This window comes from Cupressus sempervirens, chromosome 3, assembly GCF_028749045.1.
Source record: "Cupressus sempervirens isolate cs-2001-9-10 chromosome 3, ASM2874904v1, whole genome shotgun sequence".
Taxonomy (NCBI): Eukaryota; Viridiplantae; Streptophyta; class Pinopsida; order Cupressales; family Cupressaceae; genus Cupressus; species Cupressus sempervirens.
Genome location: NC_143120.1, coordinates 418,607,559 through 418,634,875, shown reverse-complemented (window position 1 = coordinate 418,634,875; position 27,317 = coordinate 418,607,559). Strand labels below are relative to the sequence as shown.

General features: G+C 34.9%; 1 protein-coding gene across 2 annotated transcripts in view; it reads right to left on the bottom strand.

Annotated features, from left to right (window-relative positions):
* LOC149566802 (calcium/calmodulin-regulated receptor-like kinase 1) overlaps positions 1-26,445 on the bottom strand; it is a 37,823-nt gene extending 11,378 nt beyond the window's left edge. Inside the window, exons 1-3 of one of the 2 annotated variants that reach the window (XM_089820124.1) lie at positions 25,672-26,445; positions 21,714-22,040; positions 12,544-12,697 (exon numbers count right to left, since the gene is read on the bottom strand). In XM_089820124.1, coding sequence (XP_089676250.1) covers positions 12,544-12,697; positions 21,714-22,040; positions 25,672-25,724 — 534 coding nt within the window. In that variant the 5' untranslated portion in view covers positions 25,725-26,445. The remainder of the gene's footprint in view (positions 1-12,543; positions 12,698-21,713; positions 22,041-25,671) is intronic. The other variant, XM_089820125.1, reaches the window with a different exon arrangement.
* Between the last annotated feature and the right edge of the window lie 872 nt (positions 26,446-27,317).

Sequence of the window (27,317 nt, the reverse complement as noted above, 5' to 3'; positions counted from 1 at the left end):
GAGGCATCGGCTTCACTGCCTCATAGAGTGATTTCCAGTGAGCATTAGAGCTCCTATGTGATACAAAAATATCTTCCATCCCCGGAACTACCAATTCAATCAAGAGCTATATGGATGATGCAGAAATCTGACTCATTTTAATCACCAGAAAAGACTGGAAATCTATTTGAGAACTAATACATATAGAATGCCTTAGGTCTATGAAGAAGAAAAGATTGGAGATGTACCAGGTGGTGATGGAACATAACTTAATAAAAAAATATTGAAACACATTCTGATCTTACTTTATTTTATACTATTTACCTTGGTATATTATGCTTGTCTTTAGTGGTTTGTATATAATTTCAGTATTTCACAAGGATGCATCCCAGCTTACCCTGTCCCCAACCAAAAAAACAAGGCATTTCAAAAACAGTGATGGGGACAAGGGATGAAAGTTGAAACATCCTCCACCATCATCACCAAAGAATGTATATCCCCAAGGCATTTTCCTAATAAAGGGAAGTGCCAAGATGTTCCCCCTGATGAAAATGTTGAGGGGTCTCTAGGAAGTCCGCAGGATGGAATGGAAACTTCATTAACTCCCTCAAAATTATCAGAAACTTTGGAACGTCCATACAGCCTGCACATGCAAAAAGTATGTTTTTCTTTTAAGCGTTTTATTTTAAAATTAGTTCATTAATCCTTATCCTTAAAATATTAATGGGCCCACCCCCACACTACAAATTCTCAACAAACTATAAATATACGTGCCCAGCGTCAATCAAAATCACCATTAACGCTTTTTCATTGCATTGAGCAAGAGAAAGAGGAAGAGGAATACTTCAATCATCTTCAGCAATCAAACATTCAAAGCATTCATCAAGTCATCCAGGTAAAGACTTCACAAATTTTGAAATTCACACTTTGCTTTTAGCATTTGCAATTTCATTGTGGAATGATAATCCGAAACCTTATATTCCTTTCTTGCTCTGAATCTAAAAATCTGTATTGAATATATGCAGCTGGCAAATTATCAGTAGGATTTAGAAATTACTCAATATGTTTTTAAGGTTGTTTAACTGTTCTTATTACTATTTAGGGTTTTTTTATTTCTAGCATAAGTTTTTAGGGTCAATTTTAATATTTGGTGTTCTTCGAATTCCAAAAATACAAGTTTTTGCATGTTCATTTGAAAATTTATATTAAGGATATAGCTGCTTTTCTGATTTTCATTTGGCTTTTGCGCATTCCCTACTTTTGCACCTCATGCAATTTGAAGTGTATGACAACAAAATCACAATTCCTCTTTTAATTTTAATTTTAATGTTCTTTAGTTTACTAAAAAACTTCTTCCAACAAACTATATGCACTTTCTCATATCAATATTTCAGATCACACTATATGATCTATTCATTGGAATGAGGATAATTTGTTGAAGTTTAAATGTTAAAACTTAATAAATATTATCAATATTCAAAAAAATGCACATAGTTTTCTACCATAAGCTTTTAATTTACTCTAATGAACTGTAAAAATTTCATGTCTTCAATTTTTTCAAGTTTCTGTTTAAATGTTAAATGTCAATATGTTAGCATTTATAAGTAATAGTCAAACTAGACTTTCATATTTTATTTGTCATCTACTTTTGTGCTCCGTGCAACATTAAGCAAGAAAGACAAATGTGAAGTCCTTGTTTGACAAAAGTTGAAAAACAAAGTTTAATTTTGTATATCTTATCCTTTGCCCTTCATGAAACCTGAATCAAGAAAAACAAAAGGAAAATCTTTGTGTTTTGCAATATTACAGTATTACTACAAGTACTCATAGCACGAGTGCAAGCATTGCAATTGAATCAAAGAATCAAAGTTTAGATGTGGGGGAAACTATTTCAATTGGGAGTGTTCTTTAGGATTACCCTTCCAAGTTCTGGAACATTTTACCCAAGTCCCTTTCATAAGGACCCTATAAAACAGCTTTCTTCCAAACTACAATTCAAATACTTATAGCATGTCAAAGAGGACTGGGCTATTAAAATGTCAGTTTTGTGGCCTTGAATTCCAGAGTGAATTTTCGAGAAGTGATGCACATTTCATTCACATCTGAAGAAAAGGTGTTAGGCATGTGGCAAGTCGTCACTTGAATAGAGGGCAAAGATACAAAGATTGTTTGGTGGTGGTGAAGTGCACAACACACCATTTAATCTTATGCTAGTGAGGGCACTTCCCAATTGCCATAAATTCCTCTTTTCTATCAAGAATAGTATAGTATAGTATAAGGGAGAAACTAGGGTGACAAATTCTTCTAGCCCAACAGCAAATGGTTAATGTTAAAATGAAAGACAGGGTGGATGATGCCATTGGCAGAATATTATTTCCAATGGCATTCCATTCTATGTTGCTTGCTCTCCTTATTATAAGAAGGCTATGGCTAAAATTAGAAAGTGGGGCCTTCATATGTACCACCAAGGGTGACAAAATTGGGAACCAAAGAGGAACTCCTCTAAGATAAGAAATCTTATGAAGAAAATTAAACCAACATGGACCACGAGTGGATGCCACATTATTATGGATAAATTGTGTACCATTGTAAACTATATCCACATACAATTTCTTGCTCACCTAGGCCTCACCTTAGCATCCTTGGCCTCCTATGCCAAATCATGATTGATACTGCTCATATTGGCTCGAATTCCAGCTTTTTCTCTGCATTCTAGACATCAAGACCTTGAACCTGCCTTTATCAAGAGGACTAGGTTGCTTGGAATGACCTTGTCCCAATAATTGGGTCCCAAATTCAAACCCTCTAAATGCTATCTTGTGGGAACAGGAAAAAATTTCCCCAATCGGCTTGCTCCAAAATTTCAAACCAAAAAAGCTAAGGAGAGGAATATAAGAAAGCTTACCCTCATCATTTGATCATATCACATAAGAACTCAAGGAATTCAATTAAGCAGTCACAATCTCAAGCATCCGAAGAGCAATTGATCAAGCATCACTTTAAGTATTGAAGATAAGGAGTAAATTTCAGGCCTATAGCATTTATGATCGCATCCACGATCAAATATTCATAAAGTCAACATCAACATCTTCATGTTGATTTCGGCACAAAGAAGGCCTATGAAATTACAAACAGTCAATTTTCAGATCCAGCCTCTGTTAAATATCAACGTGATTTAATTTCTATTTTCAATTTCAAGGTTAGTTCCTAAACTGAGATTTGACCTAGGTAAACCCCCATCAATCGAACAAATTCTCTCTGTGTGTTATAGAGATATGGATCTAGACTGTCATGAGAGAACACACTAATGGCAAGGAATCATGCATTCAAGATTTACTTAACTTGCGACTAATTTACTTACCTTGAAAAGCATAAAGTACACTGCCCAACCTTAAGTGCACGTTTCTGAGAAAAAGGTGATTTGAAAGTTCTTAATAGAGGACGATCAATTGCCTACTCATCCCCTTCTATGCTAGGATCCGAGTTTGGTTCATACCTGATTCAAATTTGGAGTAAATTTGTCAAGTGAATACAAACAATTGCAAATTCATCCTGAACAAATTCTCTTCAACCCATTAATAATTTGGGAGTAAAATTGCATACCCTATGCAAAGCTCGGTATATTCACCTCTATGCAATCTCTTTATGCAGCCTTTTCCCACCTTGGTAATATACTTGACAATGTTGGTTTAGAAGATGAGCATTCCACCAAAGCAATTGAAGTCGAAGTTGAACAAGAAGTCGTGGCAAGCCTTGTCTCTTGGAAGGCCCAAGTCTTTTACCACCACATCAAGAAGCACCAATTTGTGAGCTTTAATAAAAATGTAGAAAACTAAAATATTTATATATATTATGATAATAAAAAATTATTATTAATACAAAATATTTGTTTAAACAATTTTTAATATCACTTAAATTAATTTTTAATTATATTTTTATTATAATATTATAATAAACTTTATTAATATTATATAAGGTTTATAAATATTATGATACATAAAAATGTGAATATGTGGTCTTATATTCAATTTGACAATACGAGTCTTTTTATTATTTTTATATGTTTTTCAATGTAAAAACCAAAAAAAATAGACCAAACCCTCAAACCCAAACCAAGACCAATAACTTAGGTAGGAAGGTTGAAACAAAGCAAGTTGTGAATACCATTTTTATGAAGCGTTTATCAAGGCCATAAATGGGATCATCAAGGTGAGTTTTTCGCCAAAAATATTTGTTTACAAAAACTTTGCCAACATTACACATTGTTTGTGTAATATTTTAATATTTAATTTGTGGGTCATTTATCTTTTTTAATTTTATGATTTAGTTTAATTTTCAAATTTCCTTTTCATTCACACTTTTGTTTTAGGTGCCAAAGTCATTAGACGGGGTTCTACAATAGGTGAATAGGGGCACAAATCCCATGGGGTACCTCTATGAGGTTATTTATAGGGCCAAAGAAGCAAATCAGAAATTGTATGGATCAAACAAAACCAAATATAAACCCATACAATGCATTACTGGTTGTAAATGGAATCAACAACTCCAATATATTCATGTTTATGTCTACTATTTGAACCCAAGCCTTTTTCTTCTCTCCCATATGTGTTGAGTTGTAGAATTATATGAGGGCAAAGGGGGAATTATTCTCTTTAATTTTATGCATCTATAGTAGAAACTCTTTAGCCAAGTTGAAAAAACATTATGTTTAATTTTAATTGGAATTTGTTTAATTTTACTAAAATCCTTAATATCTTAAAAATAAATGATACTTCTACAAATTTGTAGTAGGAAAATTTTTGCGTTGATGCACCTAATCTTCAAAAGTTTGTCATCCACATTTTATCCCGGTCCTATAGCATTGCCAGTTGTAAGCGCAACTCAAGTGTTTTTGACATTCAAACAAAACAATGCAACAAAGATTGACGCAAAAGCACTTGGATGACCTTGTATTTGTGTAGTTAAGTCATTGACAAAATGAAAACATAGTGAAATATAGGGACATGTCCCCTCCCCCTCTAAAGCCTCATGTTTCCGAGATGGGGACATCTTTGAGACTTGGGGACAAGATGAGGACGGGTTGTTCCCCCACCATTCCACTAAGATGTTCGAAGATGGCAGATAGTGTTCAGGACACTGAGGAGTCAGTTGAGCATCTCAAGGACTTTTGTATATCTCCTATCCCCAAACATCTCAAAAGTTTGTGTGTGTGTGTGTATTTGACTGATTGGAGGACATTTTTGGATCATTTGCAAACCTAATATGGGCAATTTATGACGGATTGTAGCTGTTGTTGCATGCATTATTGTTAATTACAGTGGCTACCCTAGATAAAAATCAGAACTGGGGTTTCTATGTTGTTGCTTCCATGTTTCTTGTCATACTTATCCAACAATTCATTATCCAAATCCATTTTCATATATGGTTAATTTCAATGTATAAGGGTTTTATATAATCAGTGGTGAATGACAATATCACTGTCCACAAAATATCGGTCATTATCAGCATTCATATTTGAAATATCTGACACATTCAATTCATATCTTAGTGTTTAGTATTTGCAATTTCACTATTTTTTCTAATTTGACAAAGTTTCATTTGAAATGTAATTCTTATACATCTTTCCATAACTAGCTTTTCAAGTACTATAAGTATATCAGCACCACCCCCCACCCCCACCACTCCCTATCTATTGTCCCCAATGAACAGCAAAACACTTATGAAAGGAAGGTACTACCCTATGTTTGTGTGATAAAACCTTTACACATTATGCACTTGACCTCGTTGATAATCACTGTCCACAAAATATCATTCATATTTGAATTATTTGACACATTCAGATCATATCTTAGGGTTTAGTGTTTAAAATTTTTCTATTTTTTTAATTTGAAATGTAATTCTTATACATATTTCCATAACTATCTTTTCAAGTACTATATGTATATCCGCACCACCCCCCACCCCCACCACTCTTTGTCTGTTGTCCCCAATGAGCGGTGCAACACTAATGAAAAGAAGGTACTACCCTGTGCTTGTGTGATAAAACCTTTACACCTTATGCACTTGACCTCAATGGCATTGATCCATCTTCAGATTAGATTGCTGCATCTAAGGATGTAAATGCATTGTTTACTACTAATGACCTAGTTGAGTTGAAGGGGGATAGTGCCAAATGGAAAGCATATGAGGCCTCAAAAGGTGAATTTGGCAGGTCATTAAGGGCATGATCACCATATACACAAGTTGTTTCATTGCTTAAGGCTCCTGTCGAGGATACCAACCATACCATTCATTTCCATGATGTCAATGGTGGCAGCAAACTTTTCTAGGCTTTAGTTATAAAGGCAATTTATGATTTGTATTTTTTGATTATATTGAATTTGGAAGTTTATATGTATTGAAACTTTGAACTCATTTTTTGGTCTATGAAGTTTATTGAACTTTAATTTTAATCTATATATCAAGGAAATTGAATATATGGTGTATAAATTCAATAATATGCATGGTTTTAGAACATATCGTTTAATATTAAAAGCATTTTTTGATGTTCAATTAATTTGTCTAGTTATTATCATGTTTTAAAAAAATGGATTTGTGGAGTAATTGCCAAGTCCAAGTTTGTACACTAACTTATACTAAAATAGTAACCATAGGTAGTTGCTTTGTTGATTTACAACAGAGAATAGAATCTGTATTGTCCTAAAAGTTAGCACCTACTAATTTGGAAGCTCTCAAGTACTTATTAGGCTCTTTTTTAGTGAACTCCTACAACATGGATGCATGTATGCTTGATTTTCTGCATTTCCCCTTTATTTTTTCCCCGAACAGTTTACACACCCGCAATCTCCAAGATTTCCCAGTTGCATGGACTTTCTTGGGTCAGATACTGCAAGTCAACCTATACTGGTATTGGTCGAGTTTGACCTAGACCTGAGGTTGTGGAGTGCAGGATTTCAGGGCCCATTTCCGTGTTTTTCACTTTTTTCCATCAAGTGCAGTCAGCCCTCTCGATTATGAATCCCGAAATTGCTATAAAAAGAGGCTTTCTCACTTCATATGAGAATCCACACTCAATCTATCAATTGCAAGACATTATCCACTTGACCCATCTTTTTGTGCAAGTAAGCTATCAAGTCCAAGGTGCATTCAAGGAGTTCAAGCAAGGTATGGAAGGATTCATTTGAAGGCATCCATCCATTCAATCAAGCATACATTTCCTTCTATAGATCTAGCTTCTTTCTTCAAAGGATATAGAGGAGTTGGCCATCAAGGGAGGAGATCTACATATATCATCATTGCACATCCATCCTTGTTCAAGCATACCAAGCATATTTACATCTATGGTCTATTATTTGGCAATTGTAGAATCCATCCATAGGGCTTTGACAAGCAAGGTGACTGCTAACATTTATCTTGCTTTACTTGCATAATTTATCTCATTGCAAGGTTAATTCCTAAACGGGAGCATGACCAATACAAGCCCCTCCTACCCCACCCACACCCCCAACAAATTCCATTTTTCTTGTGTATAGGAGCAGATTCACAGATTTTTCGAAATTGGCATATTTCAAGTTACAGTTTTCGTCGGAGATCAAAAATTCCAGTTTTGAGCATCTCAGGTATAGGTCAACCTCAACCAATACCCCAAGGACCTCAACCTATACCAGGGAAGTCAACCAGTTCCTGAGACCACCAGATTTTCGCACTTGGTAGTTTCCAGCTTCCAGATAATAGTTCCAGCTCTATTCTGGCTCTTCATACATTACGATAGTCTATTTTCAGATGTGATCGTGTGTCCTCTACTAGTCCTCAAGGTGAGTATATTTCCCTCTTTGTCATTTCATAGCACTTGATACATCAGATTAGATCCTTCATTTATTTGTGCTCCTACTTTACTTGCATCTCAACCTTCACATATAATCAATCAATTAACATTTAATCAACATGACAAACATAAAGGGCAAGAAAGAGAGACTTTTGGACTGAAACGCTTTAGAGCTCTTGAAATTGGCATTAGCACCCCTACAGGATTGTGCTAATCTGATATAGGTCCACCAAGTTATATTTGGAGGCCTTTCCTTCTCATTCTGAACGTGCATATAACTTGGTGGTCTAATCACAAAGGATCACCACTTTATATGTTATAGGTTCATACCAAAAGAATTATGTGCATTTCGACCTTTCTAAGACTTTAAGTAGGGACCTATGGATTTAAATTTTAATGTCTTGACAAAGGATTTTCCACCAGTCCATCTTTTAAGAGTTCAAATGCCTAGATTTGAACAAATTCATTTTTTGTTAAGGTTCGTTCTTTGAGTGTTTTGAACGCAATACCTCCACAATTTAAGACAGTATTTCAACCACAGATTTGACAAGTTTAAGATTAAACCGACAAAGATAAGTATTTATGAATTTTGTTATCTGATGGGAACAAATGAAAGGCAAACTGAAAATACTTGTGAGAAATAAATATTTCCTTTACTGGTTTTGTGTTCTACTAGAGCAAAACCAAGAAGCATGACATTGTTTGCAAGAAATTGCAGGTTCAGAATTCTCTCTTGCACTGTCTTTTTCCTTTGTTTGATGTCTTTGTCCCAGGAATTCAAAGATCCACCATATTTTCTATAGCAAAGATTTTCTGAGAAAGGTGAAAGTTCAACAAACTCATTAACTAGATAACATTCCCATTTTAATAACTGAAAACGAATTCACAGGATCATCAAACTATTGAAAAGTCCAGTTATTTCAGGGGATAGATACATTCTAATTTCATAATAATCTACTTATCCCAATAACAAATAAACCTGAACTATATGATCATGTATTAATGGCTAAACCAGCTAAGGGGCGAGCTATGATTATTATGGCAAGGGCACTTGGCCCAACAATCTATTATCTATTTTTTCACTTTTCAGTGGGTATTTTTGGTACTATTGCATGTACTGCAATTTAGCCACATCCGAGTTTTATATCACTGCCCATCCGCTATGCAAAAAGGTGAAACACTAAAATCCTATATTAAAAATTATTTTTGTGACAAGTTTCAACTGTTCTTAGAAATGTTGTTCACCATTGAATAAGTTTCAAGACGATCTAATATAACGTAATGAAACATTTTGAATGACCTACCTACCTAGCATCACAAATGGTTCCAGCACAATGAACGACTTCATTGAAGAGTTCAATAGAATCTCACAAAATAGAATGACCATCTTTGACCTCCATCTTCCTAGCATAACAAGCTCTAATATCACTTGTTGGTTATTAGGTCGAAAATGATTAAAAAAAGAGAGGCAAATTAACAAAATAGAGAATTTCATTTTATTAAGGATTGATAAAAAAGAATAAGGGCAGAAACCCAGACACACTGTAATATCCCAATAGGATATTATCTCCAAATTTTCTCAAAATTAATTTCAGAATATATGAGCAACTCAACTCTTCTTATAAATTTCTGTCCATTTATGACTTTGCAAATTCCTTTGACAGGAATATATGAGCAACTCAAGTCTTCTTTTCACCAGCAGTTGAAGCCAATATCTGTAGTATCCTCTGTAAACTTGTTTTCAACAATCGGCCCCTTTGCTCACTCAGAGCTGTAGGTTGGTCCAAACAATTTATTTGAAAACTGTCTCGATAATATATTATTCTACCACCGCAGAAGTTATATGGTAGACTATATACCATGTAGCAATGCTTTAAAGAGGCTCAATAAATTTTAAAATAGTTCTTCTTAATAGCCCATCAAACACGCCACTGAACAGCCTGCCATACAAATTTGTCTAGTTCCACGACAAATATCAAATCGTACTGCAATGAGGGCCCGACTATATATCTTAAACTATTATTAAATCTAAGTTTTCTTAACTTTTAACATCGCCAAGAATAATCTCCAGTCAAATGTAAGCTCCAACCTTGTATTTTTCACCACATATGGGCCCATGATTCAAATATTCAAATATAAATAATAAGCGCCCGACTATATATCTTAAACTATTATTAAATATAAGTTTTCTTAACTTTTAACTCTGCCAAGAACAATCTACAGTCAAATGTAAGCTCCAACCTTGTATTTTCACCACATATGGGCCCACGATTCAAATATTGAAATATTGCCTCAGACTTCTTACGACAATCAAATTCCTCTGAATTTGATTTTCAATTTCAAGGAATTACTCTCCTGAAATAACAATGCCTAGAAAAAAATTATTTCTTTGAAAACCTCAGTAGGAGTCATTTTTTGATGAAATCTTTTAGTAATTTGTCTATGACAAAAAACTTCCACATGCTGGCAGGATTTTTTAAGCTCTGAAACCACTGTAATATCCCAGCAGGATATTATCTCCAAATTTTCTCAAAATAAAATTTCAGAACATAAACAGATAAATGATGCAATGTAAACCAGCAATATAACCAGTAAATTCTCAAAAATGCCTCAGAATATGTTATTGCATTATACATCAGCATAACCAGATATCAAGTCCAATCTTAAATACAGAAAATACAGTAAGATTGGAAATAACAATAAAATAGACATGTAATCCCAAGTGTGCATTCTGATATGAATCCACCACAAAGATGAATCAGGGCTACGTCCAATCCATCCAAGAAGAGCCTGAAGCTTTCCCTCCTCAGGATCCTCAACAAGAGAGAGCTAATAGCTTCCCAAAGTTCTCCAAACAGAAACTAGAAAATAAGTCTCGAATCCAAGCCTGTCCAAATGAATGAAGCCTTTCTTCTCTTATTGCCCAGAGTTGTGACCATTCAACTCCCTTCTCCTGTCTTTCCGTTTTATTCCTCCTTTGTCACTTTTATTTGCCCACTTTATAATATTAAATTGACCCCTGTTATGAATTTATATTATGCTCTCATAAGTCAATTGTAATATTAAATGGATATGTCCTTAATTTCCTAATGTCCCCAAAAAAGGACATTAGACACATAGGGATGGATGCAAAAGGTAGTTGATAAATATGCATTGCCCAAAAAGGAAACATTTCAAGCAACTTATTAACCTACCCACCTCAACACATAAACACAATTTAAATATAGCTTCTTAATTTCTAACTTGTGTTCAGGCAACTTTACAAAAGAGATCTATTTGCTAAACCTGAGAACTACACTATCTGGAATATGAACACAACAAAGATCAACTAATGAATTTTCAACAATGTATAAGATGCATTTCTTTCAAAACAAAATTAAGTGATTTATAATTACAAAACTTCTAGGCCAATATCATGATGATGCAGTTTAATAAGATTCCTCTGAAAGTTGTGTTTTTGTGAGCTATATCCTACGAACAGAAAAACAAATGAAAATAAATCTTGTTAAGTAAAGGACCACTGGGAAGTGAAGTGTATTAGATTTTTATAAAATAAACAACATTTTGATTAAGGGAAAAAGATAAGAGAATGTACCAGCATATTTATTTAAATTAGACAAATATAATAAATGCTTCTCATAACTTTGTCCATCTACAATAGATTCATCTTAAACAGAGAGATGTGAATTGAAGAAATCAAATTGTGAAAGCTAAGTTTTGGTGCTAAATCTTATAATTTTCATGCGCACTCAAACTGAGATGCAGGCCTCTCCATGCTGAACATGGTTTTTGCATAATGTCCTGCACTCTATGACTTAACACTTGGCTTCATGGTTATAATATACATAAATTTGTACAGAAGTGGTAGTAAAATAAAATGGCCAACCCCATTAACAAACGTACATTGTAGAGCTAGACATCAGCACTGATTTGATTCACACAAATACAGAAGGAGGAAAACTAGCGTTACAGTCATATTGATTACATCAAAAGACACAATTGTACACTTTATTCTCATAAGCAGAAAGCAGTGTATATTGTTTAGACTTCAGATGTAGGTGAGAAAAACAGGAACACTTTTTGGTAAATGCTATTACTACAATGCTATAGACATTACACCTTTTCCAATTGTCCAAAAATTTGCAAATAATCAGATCATTTCATCATCGTAATATTATTCATAACCGTCCTTACAAAATAAGAAAACTATTCCTAATGAAGCCATCAAATAAAAGATCAAACATTTTCAATATCACTCATGTCATTTCTAAAATTCAAAAGAATTCAGCAAGTATAAGTAGTTGAAAACTCAAAGATAAATCTAATCAAAAGCCACTTCTAAAGTAGCAATCTCCGAAAATACAATGCAATAGACATTACACCTTTTCCAATTGTCCAAAAATTTGCAAATAATCAGATCATTTCATCGTCTTAATATTATTCATAACTGTCCTTACAAAATAAGAAAACTATTCCTAATGAAGCCATCAAATAAAAGATTAAACATTTTCAATATCACTCATGTCATTTCTAAAATTCAAAAGAATTCAGCGAGTATAAGTAGTTTGTAAACTCGGACAAATCCAATCAAAAGGCACTTCTAAAGTAGCAGTCTCTGAAAATACTTGCAATGAACTGTATCACCTTAAAGTATTCAATATACAAGCTGATGAAAGCTTTACAGAGTTCTTCATTATGTTATTCAGATATAGTGCGGTATTTTATAGGATGATCAATACCTCAGCCTGGAACTCCTTCTCCCCTTGCTTAGAGTCCGTTGCAAGCACTTTAATAGCAACTGTTTCACCAGTAGCCATCGTAGCTTTATAAACTGGACCGAATGCCCCTTGCCCCAGCACTGTTGTAAAGTTATGTGTAGCCTTTTGGAGATCCCTAGAGATTCATAAGAAAAAATTTGGATAGAATACAGAACTCAGTCAGCCCTGAAAGAAAGTACCCTTTGGAAAAGCAAATAGACACCTATATGAAGTACAAAAATTATTATTATATTCTGAAGGTCTCATGAATCTGTAACTATCAAAAAAAACACTTTTATACAGCAAAAAATGCTACAAGTACTCAGAAGCAACCTAACATCTAGTAGTCTGCAGGTTGACAATGCATCTGGTATAGTTTATAAATGCAAAGATTTGGTAGGATGGGCTGATTTCATTCCAAGGGAAAATCAACTCAAGCTTAAAATCAGTTCTTACTATATCATGATTTCATTCTTCTTAACTAGCAATTCAATTAAGATTATTAATCACACCAACTTTGAGAAAAATACCAAATATGGGTTTTATTTACAAAACCTAAAGAAAGAGTGTGCATTGATGCAAGATACACTATCCAGTCTAAAGCAAGATTGTGTTCAAAAGAATGATAGGATAGGACACATTGGGAAGTATATCTAATTCATAAACCAAAGAATAAGAAAGATGGACATCAAGTAAATTGGAACAATCCTTTAAGGCTTAAATACTTAGTTATCGGATTCATGCCCTAGACGTTAGATCCAGATTCGGATCTGGTCCAGATCCAAATTCGTGTCGATCCGGGCAGGATCCTTGTTTTACACAATGGATTCCTCCGGATTCACGACCCACGAATCCAGGCAAATCCACTATGTAAAACAAGGATCTGGCCCGAATCAGCATGAATCCGGCGCGAATCCGGACAAATCCACTGTGTAAAACAAGGATCATGCCCAAATCAGCACAAATCCAGCATGAATCTGGCGTGAATCCTCAAGGAACGACAGGCAGGCCAAGATTTTATGTGGGTCTTACTTATTTAATAACTTTTTTAATATTTTTTTGCTTTCTAACCCTAAAACGACCCTTTTATTTCACATCCAAAAACAGTTCACCTCAAATTTGCTCTCTATTTTGCTCTCATTATATATATATATATATACACACACAAATCCTAATTGGGAAAAAATAGCGAATCCATGGATCTGATTCACGTGCCCGAATCGGATTCATATCCCAAGTTGGTAACTAAGCTTAAATACTGAATAGTATTAACCAGGTTGATTTGCAGAAACAACTAAACATGAGCTAGCATCTGATTACCTTATTGCATTCACCAAGTTCTCCAATAACCTAGGTAAATGCAACAAATTAACCAAAATCCTGACACCCCCCTGTATTGAGACATATTTAAGCTCCATTCCAAAGGTCCTTGATATTCAAACTGAATTTATATTTAAGTGCTCTCTCTAGGCTCTAAAATAAAGCTGTCCCGCAAACTTGTCCAAACTTCATACTAGAACTCCACCCAAGGTTTATCCAAACTCTGAGTCTAAAACATCAAACTAGTCAAATTGATAGTTATCCAGAATTGGGACTTTTGGGTCACAATAGTGTTCAACCTCATGGCTACCATCAACCTCAATTATGAGAAGGAACAATGAAGAAAATATTTTAGTATGTCCAACAGACAAAAGCCTAATAAGTCAACAAGGCTCAAAGAGATCTAATTATAATAGCTAATAAACAAACTGATATAATGTTTATGGTGAATGTCTAGGGATGATGGGAATACAATGGACAATACTAGAAATCAGGTACTGCCTCTAGAATCTCTTAGCACCCATGACTAATGGACCACAAATGCTATTTAAGAAACAATGAATAACTGATTACCCAAGTTTTGTTAGTGCAAATACGTGCTAGAATAATTTTTATTATTATTTGTTCATTTTACAAGATTAAAATATTAACTAGTCTTAAGTTTGGACCATAAAAAATAACCTTGTCAAGACTACACATCATTAGGACAAGGCAAAGCATGCATGTGACATGTATCAACAGATGAGGCATGAACAAAATACATATATGGTTGAGGTAGATAACGTTGAAGATGCCTGGGAGGGTGGCAGGGGTGGGTGGATGGCCTAAGGGAGTATATTAGTTGGATTTGATTTTCTCCATGTGGGCTGGACTTCCTCAACTTAACCTCGAGAACCCACCTTCCCACAATAGCTTGCTCTGTTTGGTTGCCCATCCATCCTAAACCGGGGGGGCAGATAAACACTCAGCTACTTTGCACTTTAGCGACCAGAATGCCCCTATAATTCTATATTGTTGGGTGGGCCCCTACAATAACTATTCACATGCCCTCTACTAATTATTTGGAACTTGGAAGATAGATAATTATCATATGCCACTTGAGTTCTTACATCAGTTTTCATATCTGATTTGACAAGAATTGAATTCATATGTCAATTTTCATATCTAGGTTCATAACATTCTTGTCAAACTCTCATAATCTCTTATTTTGAAGTTTTATGTAACCTCCTATTTTTGGGTTGTGGACTTCAAATGTTTGTTCTTTTGGTGTTTACTCAAAAATGATACATCAATGTGGTGATATTGTTTTGAGTTAGACAGACTTGAGAATGTACAAATGATGTTCTAGATGACCAATAGAACAAGATCAGTGATTTGATGGAGCAGATGAAGGAATACCTACTTAGAGTCTAGATGCAACATAGATATGGATGGGAGGACAGACATTTGCCATCGTCCACTTGTCAACATCTATTACATGCACAGAGGACCCATACTTTCTGAGGATAGTTGATTGTTTGCGGCATCACATAGATGCTGATTTTCAATTTCACATTTTTAGGGAGGCTATTGAGAAGGTTGGGCCACAAAATGTAGTCCCAGTAGTGACAGATGTAGCACATGTCTATAGAGCTGCAAAGAAGCTTGTTGGGGCAGTCTATAGACACATTTGATGGACTTTATGTTGTGTGCATGCCATTAACAATGCACTCAAGAACATGGGGAAGATTGGCTGAATTAGAAGAGTGGTCAATGATGTGAGAGATGTGCAGATGTTTATCTACAACTACCACCCTTCACAGCACTCTTCAAGAGCTTTGCAAAGGAGTTCTTGAAACCAATTGAGACTAGAAATGCATTGTATTACATTTTCTTGGAGAAAATGCTCGAGTTGCAACAGCCACTACAACTCATGGTTATGGCACAAGAATGGAATCAATGGGTTGAGGCCAAGACAGTAAGGGAAGAGGGTGAAGGAAAAACCCAAGAATCAACCACACAACTAATTCACCCTCTCACCCTATTCCTAAGGTTGATAAAGGAGAAGCCCCTATGTCAGATTGAGTTGTAAAAGGGTAGAGGAAAAAAGAGAACCCTCGGGGATAGACAAAGTGATAGGATATTTATTGGTTTTCTACCTTAGAGGATTTGGCTCAAGAAGAGGGTACTCCATTTGGCTTACATTCTGGTGTTGATTCCTTGGGAGTTGTCACCACAGAGTTTAGAGAGTACAATAGCTCAATTTGTCACAAGTGGGTCTTAAGGATAAATGGATAACAAATCAAACTCCTTTGCTTCCTAGTGAGTTAGTGTCAATTGAGATTAAAGATTTGAGAGATGATTCAACTCCAGTTAGTCTCGCCCCCCAATCAGAGAAGGAAATTTTGGATGTTGGATAAGGCAATAGGGTCTTGCTTGTTTTGGGCTTATAGAAAAGATCCTTTAAAAAGAGTTATCCAAAAAGCCTCCTACGGTGGGATGCAAGAAGGATCAGGAAAAAGTAAAGTCAACTGGTGAGATGTCGGTGGAATCTAGGTCAATATGAACCACTTATTCCCATTTCTCTCTCTCCCAAAAATGATTATCCTTTCATGGAATGTAAAAGTTCCGATAGCATCCCTAGTCAAAAAGCTCTTTGAGAGTTGATTGCTATTGATTCTCCTAATATGTTTTTCATTCAAGAAACCAAATTGCTAGTGGACGATATGCTAGAAAAGGCTACTAGTATTTTAAACCATGGCCAATGCCTATGTGTTGGGGCTCAAGGCAGTTCGGGCGGCATAGCTTACTTTACAGACTCATACAGATTTGTGTTGCTTTGGATCTAATCTTCTTGGAAAACGTTTGCTTTGGTCTCATGTCAGATGTATCTAGCCTCTTGCCCCTATCTTCCTTAAATCCTTGTTGGTGAGTTTAGCATTGTTTCCAATCTACACGAGAAAAGGGGAGGCACTGATCAGCTTAAGTATTTTGTTGGGCTTTTAAGGGATAATATAGCTATCCTGAATTTGAAGGATATAAAGCATAGCAATACCTGTTTTACATGGAATAACAAAAGATGTGGGAAGGATGCTACTTCTAAGAGGTTAGATAAATTCTTCATTTCAAGTTCTAGGTTGATGATAGTTGGGTTACCATTTCAATGATTTTAGATTGAAGAGGATTTGACCACTAGTCGAGCAAATTTTCTACTACATTCAAAACCTCGAAAATCCCTCTTTTAAATTTCAACTTATGCTTGAGTGGTGGTGAAATGAGAGACCTACTTATGGTAAGGCAATGTACTTCTTTGTTAAGAGATATCAAATTGTGAAGCATAAGCATAAAAGGTGGAGTAGACAGTGCTTTTGCAACCTCTTTTTAATTTAAGTGTCTACTTAACCTTGTGTGGATGCCATTACATGTCGAATTTGAGATCATGCTCTAACTAAGGAAAGATGTAGAGAGGAGATTGCAACAATGGAGGAGTTGGAGGAATTGGAGCTTCAAGAGGAAATTTTCTATTAACAAAAGTTGTTTATCGATTGGCTAAAGGAAGAAGATCAAAACACTATCTTTTTCGTAATTCTATTAAGGATATAAGAAATGAGAACCTTATCACCTCTCTTATGTTCTCTAAGGGGAATTAGTTTTCTTCTTTCAATGATATTTTGAAGGAAGCTTCTAGATTCTTTTCAAGGACTCTCCCCTACATGTGATGAAGAATATTATATTCGAATCTGCATTCCCTCGCTACTTTCTAATTAAATAAATGAGGATTTTTTTCAACCAATCTCTTTGGATGAATTACAAGAGTTTATGTTTCAGATAAAGAAAGAAAAATCACAATCTAATTGGGTTCCCAATTGAGTCTTACTAGGAGTTTGGGGAGATTATCAATTAGGCTCTTTCGGAGGAAGTGTAGGAATAACAAAGAAATGAACAGACGTTAAGAGTCATCAACTCTACAATCCTTGCTCTTATCCCTAAAAGAAAAGGAATCAATTCTCTTGATCTCTTTAGACCTATAGCTCTCTATCGTGTGGTATATAAATTAAGTACTGAGCTAATTGCAAAGAAGCTCAAGCCATGGCTCAATAGAGTGATCTTTGAGGAGTAAGGACAATAGATTGATCTCTGAGGAACAAGGTGGCTTTCTCGTTGGTAGAAACTTTTGGATGGGATAGTCATAGCAAATGAGGCTATTCATTCTATGATAACTTATATGGGGAAGGTTGTGTTCATAAAATTGGATATGGACAAAGCTTATGATCCTATCAAATGGGGTTTCCTTCATAAAGTGCTTTCAGCTTTTGGATTTAGAAGTGAGTGGGTTAATCAGGTCATGTGTTGTGTCATGTATTCTTCTTTGTTGTTAATATCAATATTGAGTTGTATGAGTTATTTGAAGCCTCGAAAGGGCTTCGGCAAGGAGAACCCTTATCTCCTTGTTTTACTTTAATAGTTGAAGGGCTAGAAAGATTTATCAAGGCTCATGTAAGACAAGCACTAATTAAGGGTACAAGCTGGACTTTAGTATACCTTCATTTACAATTTGTTAATGACTAATGTTGATCGGGGTAAATGGAATCATTTACACGAAGAACTTAATGACTTTGGATATCAACTCGGCTTCCTTTGCATGAAGGATAAATGATCCACCAAGTTTTAGGGGCGGGTACAATAGGATGTGTTTCCACTACGAGGGTACTTTTGGGCCATTTTTAAGGGAGGATCTAGAACAACTATTAGAAAATAGCGAAATTTCAAGTATTTATATCTTAACATTGTTAAAGCATTCATCATAGACATTGTAGAAGCTTAATACATAACATTAGAGTTAAGTTACATTTCCACATGAGCACTGAGAAACAAATTAACAAAATTCAAATGCTTTCATTGTCAATATTCACACATGTTAAATTATTATTAACAAAAGCCCCAAAGGCTCAAAGTTTCAACTATAAAATTACAAAAACCTAGAAAATATACTATTGTTCCTAATAAGCACATGCAATTGATGGGTTTGTATTAAAATCAAAGCTTGATTTTGAAAGATTGCTAGTATAAGGGGTTGTCATAGGCAAGTCCCCAAGTCCACAAAATGTTTCAGGGATGGGGACAAAGGAAGGGTCCTAAGTAGCATAGGAAAAGATTATTGAGGATGAGTCTTATATTTTTGTTTTTTGCTCCTAGCCTTCTAGGCTTATTCAAGTTATAGGATTGCCCAAATCCTTTGACTCCATAATGGTCCCCTCCCTTTGTTTATCTTGGCATTCCTCTTGTGGTAAGTCCTCTACCAAGGGGGTTTTGGCAGGATATTTTGGATAAATTTCTCAGGAGGGTTAACCATTGGATTTATAGGTGGCTCTCAACAACTAGGCGATTGACATTTTTGAAGTCAATGGTTTGGGCCCTCCCCATTTATAGGTGCTTTGTGCATGTTGCTCCTTCAAGCTTCATTGAGAAACTTGATGCCCTTGTCCATCAATTCTTGCAGGCTAGCAATTTGCTCTCAACTAGGTGAAGGTTAGTTAAATGAGAATCTATTTGCAAGCCAAAGCAGGAGGTCGGTCTTGGTCTTCATCAAGCATGCTTAAGTAGTTAGGTTTCGGCTATCAAGCTTTTTTGGAGATGGTGAATAAACCAAGATCAAGATTTTGCCTGAATCCTTATAAAGAAGTATCTGGGGGAAGTGTGCAAGGATGTCCTTTGGTTCTGCCTTGTGGATAAGGGTTCTATTTTCTGGAGCTCTCTTAAGAGGGGTGCTAACTTAATAAAGCAAGGGCTTATGTACATAATAAGGGTTCTAACTTCTGAGGATCTTTTCTAGTATGATTCATGGGAGTCACCTACCTATCATATCTTTGTTTCCACACTTGCAATCCTTATGCAATAGCTTTCTTGAAGCTAATTGGAGCAAGGTTGAAGACTATAAAATGGTTCAAGCTAGGGCCATATGGAGGCATTTTGATGGAAAGAACCTCAAGTGCCCTATGTATAGTACACTTTTCGTAAGGACAAGAGGGCCCCACCACCCTTCGGGTCAAAAGGCCTTAGGCCTGTGCCAAAACTACCACCGGTTCTAGGTCAACATCAATTGGTAGTGAACCTACTAGTGACGTTTCCTTCATCGCTTGTGGTCCTTAGTGATTGCCCCATGCCTTACCAACGCCCTTAGCGATCCAGAACTCCGTAGTATGGTCATCCTTAGTACGATCAATAATAAACCCTATCAACTCTCTATTATAGGGTTCCATTGACAACTATAATAGCAACTCTTTCTTGGTGGAACTGGAATAGCAACTCAATATCATAGGGTGATCAAGTTGCCTAATATCAAGGTGGGATAAGGAGAATTCATGACCATTAAATCCTAAGTATTCCTGCCAATTTTAGTGCTAGTTGGTGGATAAGTTCGAGATCGAACAATACACTATAAGTAAAAACACAAGCGTTGGCCATAGGGCTTTCTTCAAGTATAAATAAGTATTAAACTTGTATGTCTAGTTATATATCGTATACATGCGACCACATGTTGGATGCATCAGGTATTGAGTTAGCTATGCCCAAGTTAAGGCATATTCACCGATATGCAATGCCAAAAAATTTGAATTAATAGTGCTATGCAAAAATGTGCAAGGATTGTGCACTAAGCAATGCATGAATTATCTTTCATAGAGTTGTGACCTGACTATTCACTATGTGTTAAATGCAGATAAGCACACAATCTGAACAAATCAAGTCTCTAAACTCCTGATATTGATAATTTCACACAAGTGGGTGATCAGATTACAACAACTTTGGGAACAAAGTGTTCTCGGCCATTACACAAGTGAGTGATCAGATTATAATTTATTGGAACAAAATATTCTCAGCCATCTAGTCAGAGATATTTCATGAAACATATTAATAATTAAACCCAATATCATAGAGATGGCCATGCAACCCCTACAATACAATGGCCTGTCAAAACTGGAAAAGAAAGAAGAGCTGGTAACATTGTACTGTAACTATAGCATGATTAATATTATTGAACAATAGCTATGATTCAGCTAAAAATTAGGATTTGCTACAATTTATGGAAACTTCCATTTAAAATAATTAGACTTTCAGGATATATTTTCAAGCTGTACAAAAAGGTAAAATCACAATTATCAAAGAAGTAACTAGAAGTCTTTATTAACCTAAGTTTACATAATCAACTAGCAGCTAGTTCAGACGCCATCGAAATGTAACCACACTAGCTTGATAATAAATGAATTCCTATACTCTGAAACCATAAATTAGAGCAAAATAATGGATTGTCCATATACCCATACGTTCTGCTCCAAAAATGATTTGAAAATTAGAGGAAAAGAAATGTCTTTTGAAATTATTAGTGTTAATGAGCTAGCTAAATCCCAATATCACGCACCTTCCATGATTTGCTTGCCACATTCATAGTCTATATTTTAAATTCTGTAGCTAGGTACAAGTTCCCTATAGTGAAGTATCTTAATATCAAAACCAAATTAATAACAAAAACTAGAACGTACAAGTTTACAAGATAGAGTAATAACACTCAGGAGAATAACGTCAAAATTAATGTTTTATAAGCATAGTGCACCCAACAAGGTGTCAGTAAACCCTTCATGATACTTAACAGATGGCATAAAAGGCTAACTGAACATTTTTCATAATAGAAAATGAAGAGAAAAGATATATCAATTTAAAACAAATGATATTTCCAATAACACAATTTGAGATAGTGCTTGTACTCAAGAGATCACTACCTACCTCAATGAACATCTAATATTCTTCAGCCTATTCCTACAAAATGGCATGTCTATCTAGAGTGATAGACGATGTACCTGAACGGATATCTTGGAATCCCAGAAGCTGTTGCCAGCAAGTTATTGTCCTGTCGTCCCCACCAGGAAGAAAAAACACTCCGTTTACCTGCATCTGGTGACTCAATACCCACCGTTGAATCTGAAAGCACTGTGCTTGAATCAGCACCATTATAGCGCATAGGCATAGATAAGCCTCTCTGGTCTGAATTACTGCCTTCAACTTTAGCACGTCTCCTATGAAATCTGATGCAGAGAAGAGTGAAAGTAGCTAACACTGCCCCAATAGTCACACCAATGGATATTCCTATGATCATATCTTGATTCTTGAGTCCCATTTTTCCAGTGCTTTAGATAATAACAAGGTTCCCAAAATGTACAGGCCAAGTTAATGTCAAAACCCATGATACATTAAAGATTAAAGAAATCAAACGTGAAAAGGAAATATATAACATTAATACACTTTTGGTAAGGAAGGCCCACAGTCACATTAATATTTATAGTAAAGATAATAAACATTCTACAATATGTAGATGACTTTGACAGACGTGAACAATTCATACAGAAGCATGGGATTGTTGCAATGAAATGCCTCAAAATAAAATAGCAATATCCAATCCAAAGTTAACAGCACAAAATCAGTATAGAATATCTAAGATCATCAATTGCTAACACAAATCTACTCAAAGATACGAACACAAAAAGCACTATTTATGGGGAATAATATCAAGAAGTCATGAGGCCATTTCAGATGAAACACTATGCAGGAGAGGAATTTCGAATTCAGCGTGAAGCATAAATGTCTGTTGCAACTCAAAATTCTCCGAGCTCGCTCACTTTTAATATGCATAACAATAACAAATTAGTTGTTAACTCTTTTAATTTCCATAAAATTTGTCCAAAAGAATGTTAATGTAACTTTTATTTTATTTTTATATATAATGTTGCGGTTTTGCTTTAACAAATAACTTCAAATTTAACTAACTCAATGGGAATTAGAGAAACGAGATATGAGCAGGGAAAATGTACTTACATCTTTTAGGAGTTTCAAATGATTCACCTTATATTGAAAAGTTAATTAGTTTACAAATATGGCTCAATGAACAACAATAATATTAAGGTCCAAAATATAAATCCTTGGTCATACATGAGTTTATAATTTTGCCATTGTAATTTTCAATTTTAATTAAATTACGTAACGAGGATATAAATAGAGAAACGAGAAACGAGAAGGAAAAATGCACTTAATTCTTTAAGAGTTTCAAATGATTCTTTTTATCAATAACATCAAGGTCCAAAATATGTCTTGGGATCAAAATTATACCAATAGGATAGCAGGCAGAGTTATTTAATTTTGACCAAAGTCTGTTATCAGTGAATACGGTCTTGTCCCATTTTTGTGAATTGCAATTAAGTTACTTCACTCTAAATTGGACCCAATAACTTTTAATCAAAAGTGGTAACTTATTACAATATTATAACAAATAATAGTTTTAAACACAAGTTTTTTCCACACTGATAATTTTAAAAAAATAGTTTTTAAAATTGATAAAAATAAATTTAAAATAATTTTACACGTTTTTCATAATAAGCATTTTTTAAATGCTTGGGTAAAAATAAAATGTATTTTTAAAAATAGGGTCTAATTTATAAAAAGAATGCAACCATCAAAAGGAACATTTGCTGTTTGCTTTGATCATCATTCAATGTTAAGTCAGAAGTCTATGAGGGGGGCTACAGGTTTATTTTTTAGTAAAGGAGGTCCTATAAGAATTTTTCTGGGATTAAGGATTAAGAATCTTTTCCTTCATAATAGGCGCCCCATTTTATTAAGAAGCAGATGAAAATGAGATGGGGCTGGAAATAATCCCACCAGCTTAGAGAAAATTTTAGTCATTTGTCAAAAACTGGCACTTTAAAATTAAAAAATCCTTTCTTATAAAATAAATTTTAGAAAATTTTCCTATAACTTAGAAGCTGAAACTTCTAAAATCAATCATTTTGGCCTTAGATCAGCCAACCCTAGCTGAGCACCACCCCCATGGAGGAATAAAATCGGCCATTTTTAACTTTGAATTAATCATTTTCTGCAAACCCTAGCTGATTATTGCCTCTGCAAGGAGAATAGCAGTCATTCATGCATTGATTCAGCCTCTGGTTTATCTTGTATCAGTCATCATACATCAGCAAACAACAGCTAGGAGTCATTTCTAAGAGACTAGTATCAGATTTGGACATCATGCGCATGATTTCAAAAAAAAATCAACGCTGCAAATATTTTTCCGGCCACCATACACTTTACATCAACATTTTATACAGATGTAGGGCCTTGTGAGTGAAAATAAATTGTTTCAGAAAATTCTGAAAATTAGTTCCCAGCCCTATTTGCTGAAACTGAATATCTTTTGGAGGTTTCCATGTTGCTGAAATTGAATATTTTTATAAACTTAGGGTTTATGATTTGACGTCAACATATAAGGGTTCGAAATTTGTGATCAGATCGTGAACTTTTTGTTTGGCGTTATTTCTTTTCAAGCAAACAAGAAATTTAGAGTTTTCTGGACGAATACATTACAAATATTAAAATGGAAGTTTTTTCATGGTACAAAAATTTGAGAAGTTAAATTTTATGATATTGTTATTAGGGTTCAACTGTGTAGATTTTTAGTCAAATTAATTACAAATGTTCTATTTGACATTCATTAAATTAATCTTAAGGAACGTCATCCATTCCAATACTATTCCAGATCAAACTTACTTAAAGCACAATTAATTAAATTCTGAACTGAGCCACCTTAACAGATGACATTTAACCAGGAGAAGGAGAATCAACTACTAGTCAATCAGAAGCTAAGAAAGTATAAGTCTTATTATTGCATGTGTCATAGCCATAGAGGTTTACTGTTTCTGATCGAGACACTATTCCTTCTTCAAATTACAATGGCGCCAAATGACAATAGAAAAGCATAAGAGCGAGGCCATTGCCATTTTAGCATATTTTACACCATTCTACCACCATATTAAAGAATCTGTTTCATAGTAGTCTTTTTAACACGGTTCAAGTTATGATTTAGAGCCAAGATTATAAACTTACTAACATATCTCAATACATTTGTGATCCAGCTGTTCCTTCCTCGGAGAAGTACAGACTTGTACTGGGGCATTGATTTCTATGCATTTGTTGCTGAGACGAAGCAACCTGCTGTAGATTGGAGATCAAAATCGTAGCATCAAGTCATCCTGAGATGGGCCATATGTAAAGTTCCCATCGTGTGGGTATGTCACGATTAAAGAAATGTCTTTCAGGAAGTTACTTAGCCTGGGGAAAAACTCTACGGGAGTCATAACTAAAGAAACGAAATACCTTCGGATAGTTCTTTCAATAAAACGTGGATGAACTTTAACAACTGTTGAACCTGTACTGCTGCCGAAAGCTCGCAACTCGAGTGGAACTTGAAGCAGAATTCTACTTTCAAAATGGTTGATATTAGGTATATGGCCACCAAGGCGTGAGAAAGTAGGGCAATTTCTAATTAAAATGACAACTAAAAGTACCGCCTCCCAAAGAAGAATTCCATTAAAATAAGATCCACCCTCCAAAAAGAAGTTAACTGTGCTGTGAATTCGACCTTCGCTTCTTAGAACTCAAGATTTAAGGTCAAGTATTTAGCCTAAGTTTTAAGACGAGATCACTAAGGAAAGCAATGGAGCATTAAACTTATACATACGCACTTCGGGAGATTGTCTTTAAGCTCACTGACACTGACGTCCGAGATACATAAGCACAATGCAACAATTCCACATATTTCTTCTACAAAAAATGTCGACAGCCAAAGCATAAAGCAAAATAAAACCATTCCACAATTAAAGAGGTCCAAACTAAACAAATGCCTCAACAATGTCCACCAATCCCCCCTGTTCCGCCACACTAAAATTCAAAAGACAGCAAAAAAAAAATCCCGGCGAAAAGAGAAAAGACCTGTGAAATAGCTCCCAGAACTGAAGCCGTTTATTCGGAACTGCGTCATCCATTATCCATTCATCCCCTTCAACCAGAGAAACAATCAAGAAATCATCCTGAACAACTACACTGGCGGATCGAGCAGTCGAGGACGCCACCGCTTCTTTGGAGTACAAAAGAAGATCCACGGGTCGTTTCACACAGCTGAACCAAACCAATCGATGAGAGCCGGCAGAAACAAACCACAATTTCACCTCATTTGAAACGACATAGAATTCTCCCCCCCACAAAACAATTGTATAATTTTACCGGAATTTGTCGTTTTGTTTTTGAGTTTTTTGAACTTCCAGATCTGACCAAATAAAATCCTTCCAGTCATATCAACAATACCACTGTAAAGTGGATTTGAAAAAAATTAGGTGGAAAGCTGGGAACCCAAACGGGACGGAACAATATCTTTTTCAAACGGTGCGGCGTCCATCGTGTTTGGGCAACTAGGTCAATGCCTATGCTCATTTCCCTATTTATTTATTTCCAAGAACCCCTCTGGGAGTCCAGCGTGGAATTTCTGGAACAGCAAATGGTGGTGATTGGCCAGATGTTATTTTCATTAAGAACAAAATGTTGCATGCGAGGCATCCACCTGGCCAAGTACGACTTCGCAGCTACGTGAGAATCGTGTGTTCCACACTCCGTTGGTTCTCCCACAGACATCAAGCCGGTGACATACCTAAAGATCTGCTAATTTTAAATTGCCGAAAAATAATGCTGTAAAATCTGATTTGTTAAAATACAAAAAGAATTGTAATGATATCTTTCTATTTCATTCATCTGATTTGTTCGATTTGTTCGATTCAAAAAGAATTTTAATGATATCTAAATATTTTATTTATATAATTTATTCAAATACAAAATCAATTTTAATGATATCTGGATCCTTTATGTATCTGATTTGCTCGATTCAGAGAGAATTTTAATGATATTTGGATATTTTATTTATCTGAAATTGTGTTCATTATTAGAAAGGAAGTTAATGATATCTGTAGTTTTTTATTTGTTTGATTCGGTCAAATAAGCTTCCAAAGAAGCTTGTACGGGATTAAATGGTTATCCGTTGGTTATAAGCAGTGCCATTTTTGTTCTTCAGTCATATAATATTATGATGGAATCAAATTTTCGAGTGTTAAATTGTACTTAGTTTGAATGTTTATCTCGTTTGTGTTTTAAAGGTATCTTTGTTTTCAGATAATTATGGCTGCATTTATAAGCAAGGGAATTTATGTTTTCAGTTGAACAAATTAATGATAGGATCGAAATTTAGTGTTTCCTTATTTATATTTTCTTGGGATATTTATGGAATATGAATATTCAAAGAGTAGGTGGTTTTTTATTGTTATTGAAGAATGAAATGGCCTTCATGTTTATTGTATTTGTAAGGCAGGTCATATCTTTATTTTGTTCATTTAATTTTATAATGGAATCAAAAATTTATCTATATTATTTTATTATATTAGGGGAAACGATCTAGTAGCCACACAGTAGTTTCTAATATGTATGTCAAAATTTGTTGATTTTACCTCTTTAGGTAACTAAAGAGTTTAAAGTAAATCTTTCGATTTTTTAACATTTAGGGAGCTCTTTGTAGAACTTGTAGGGTGAGAGAT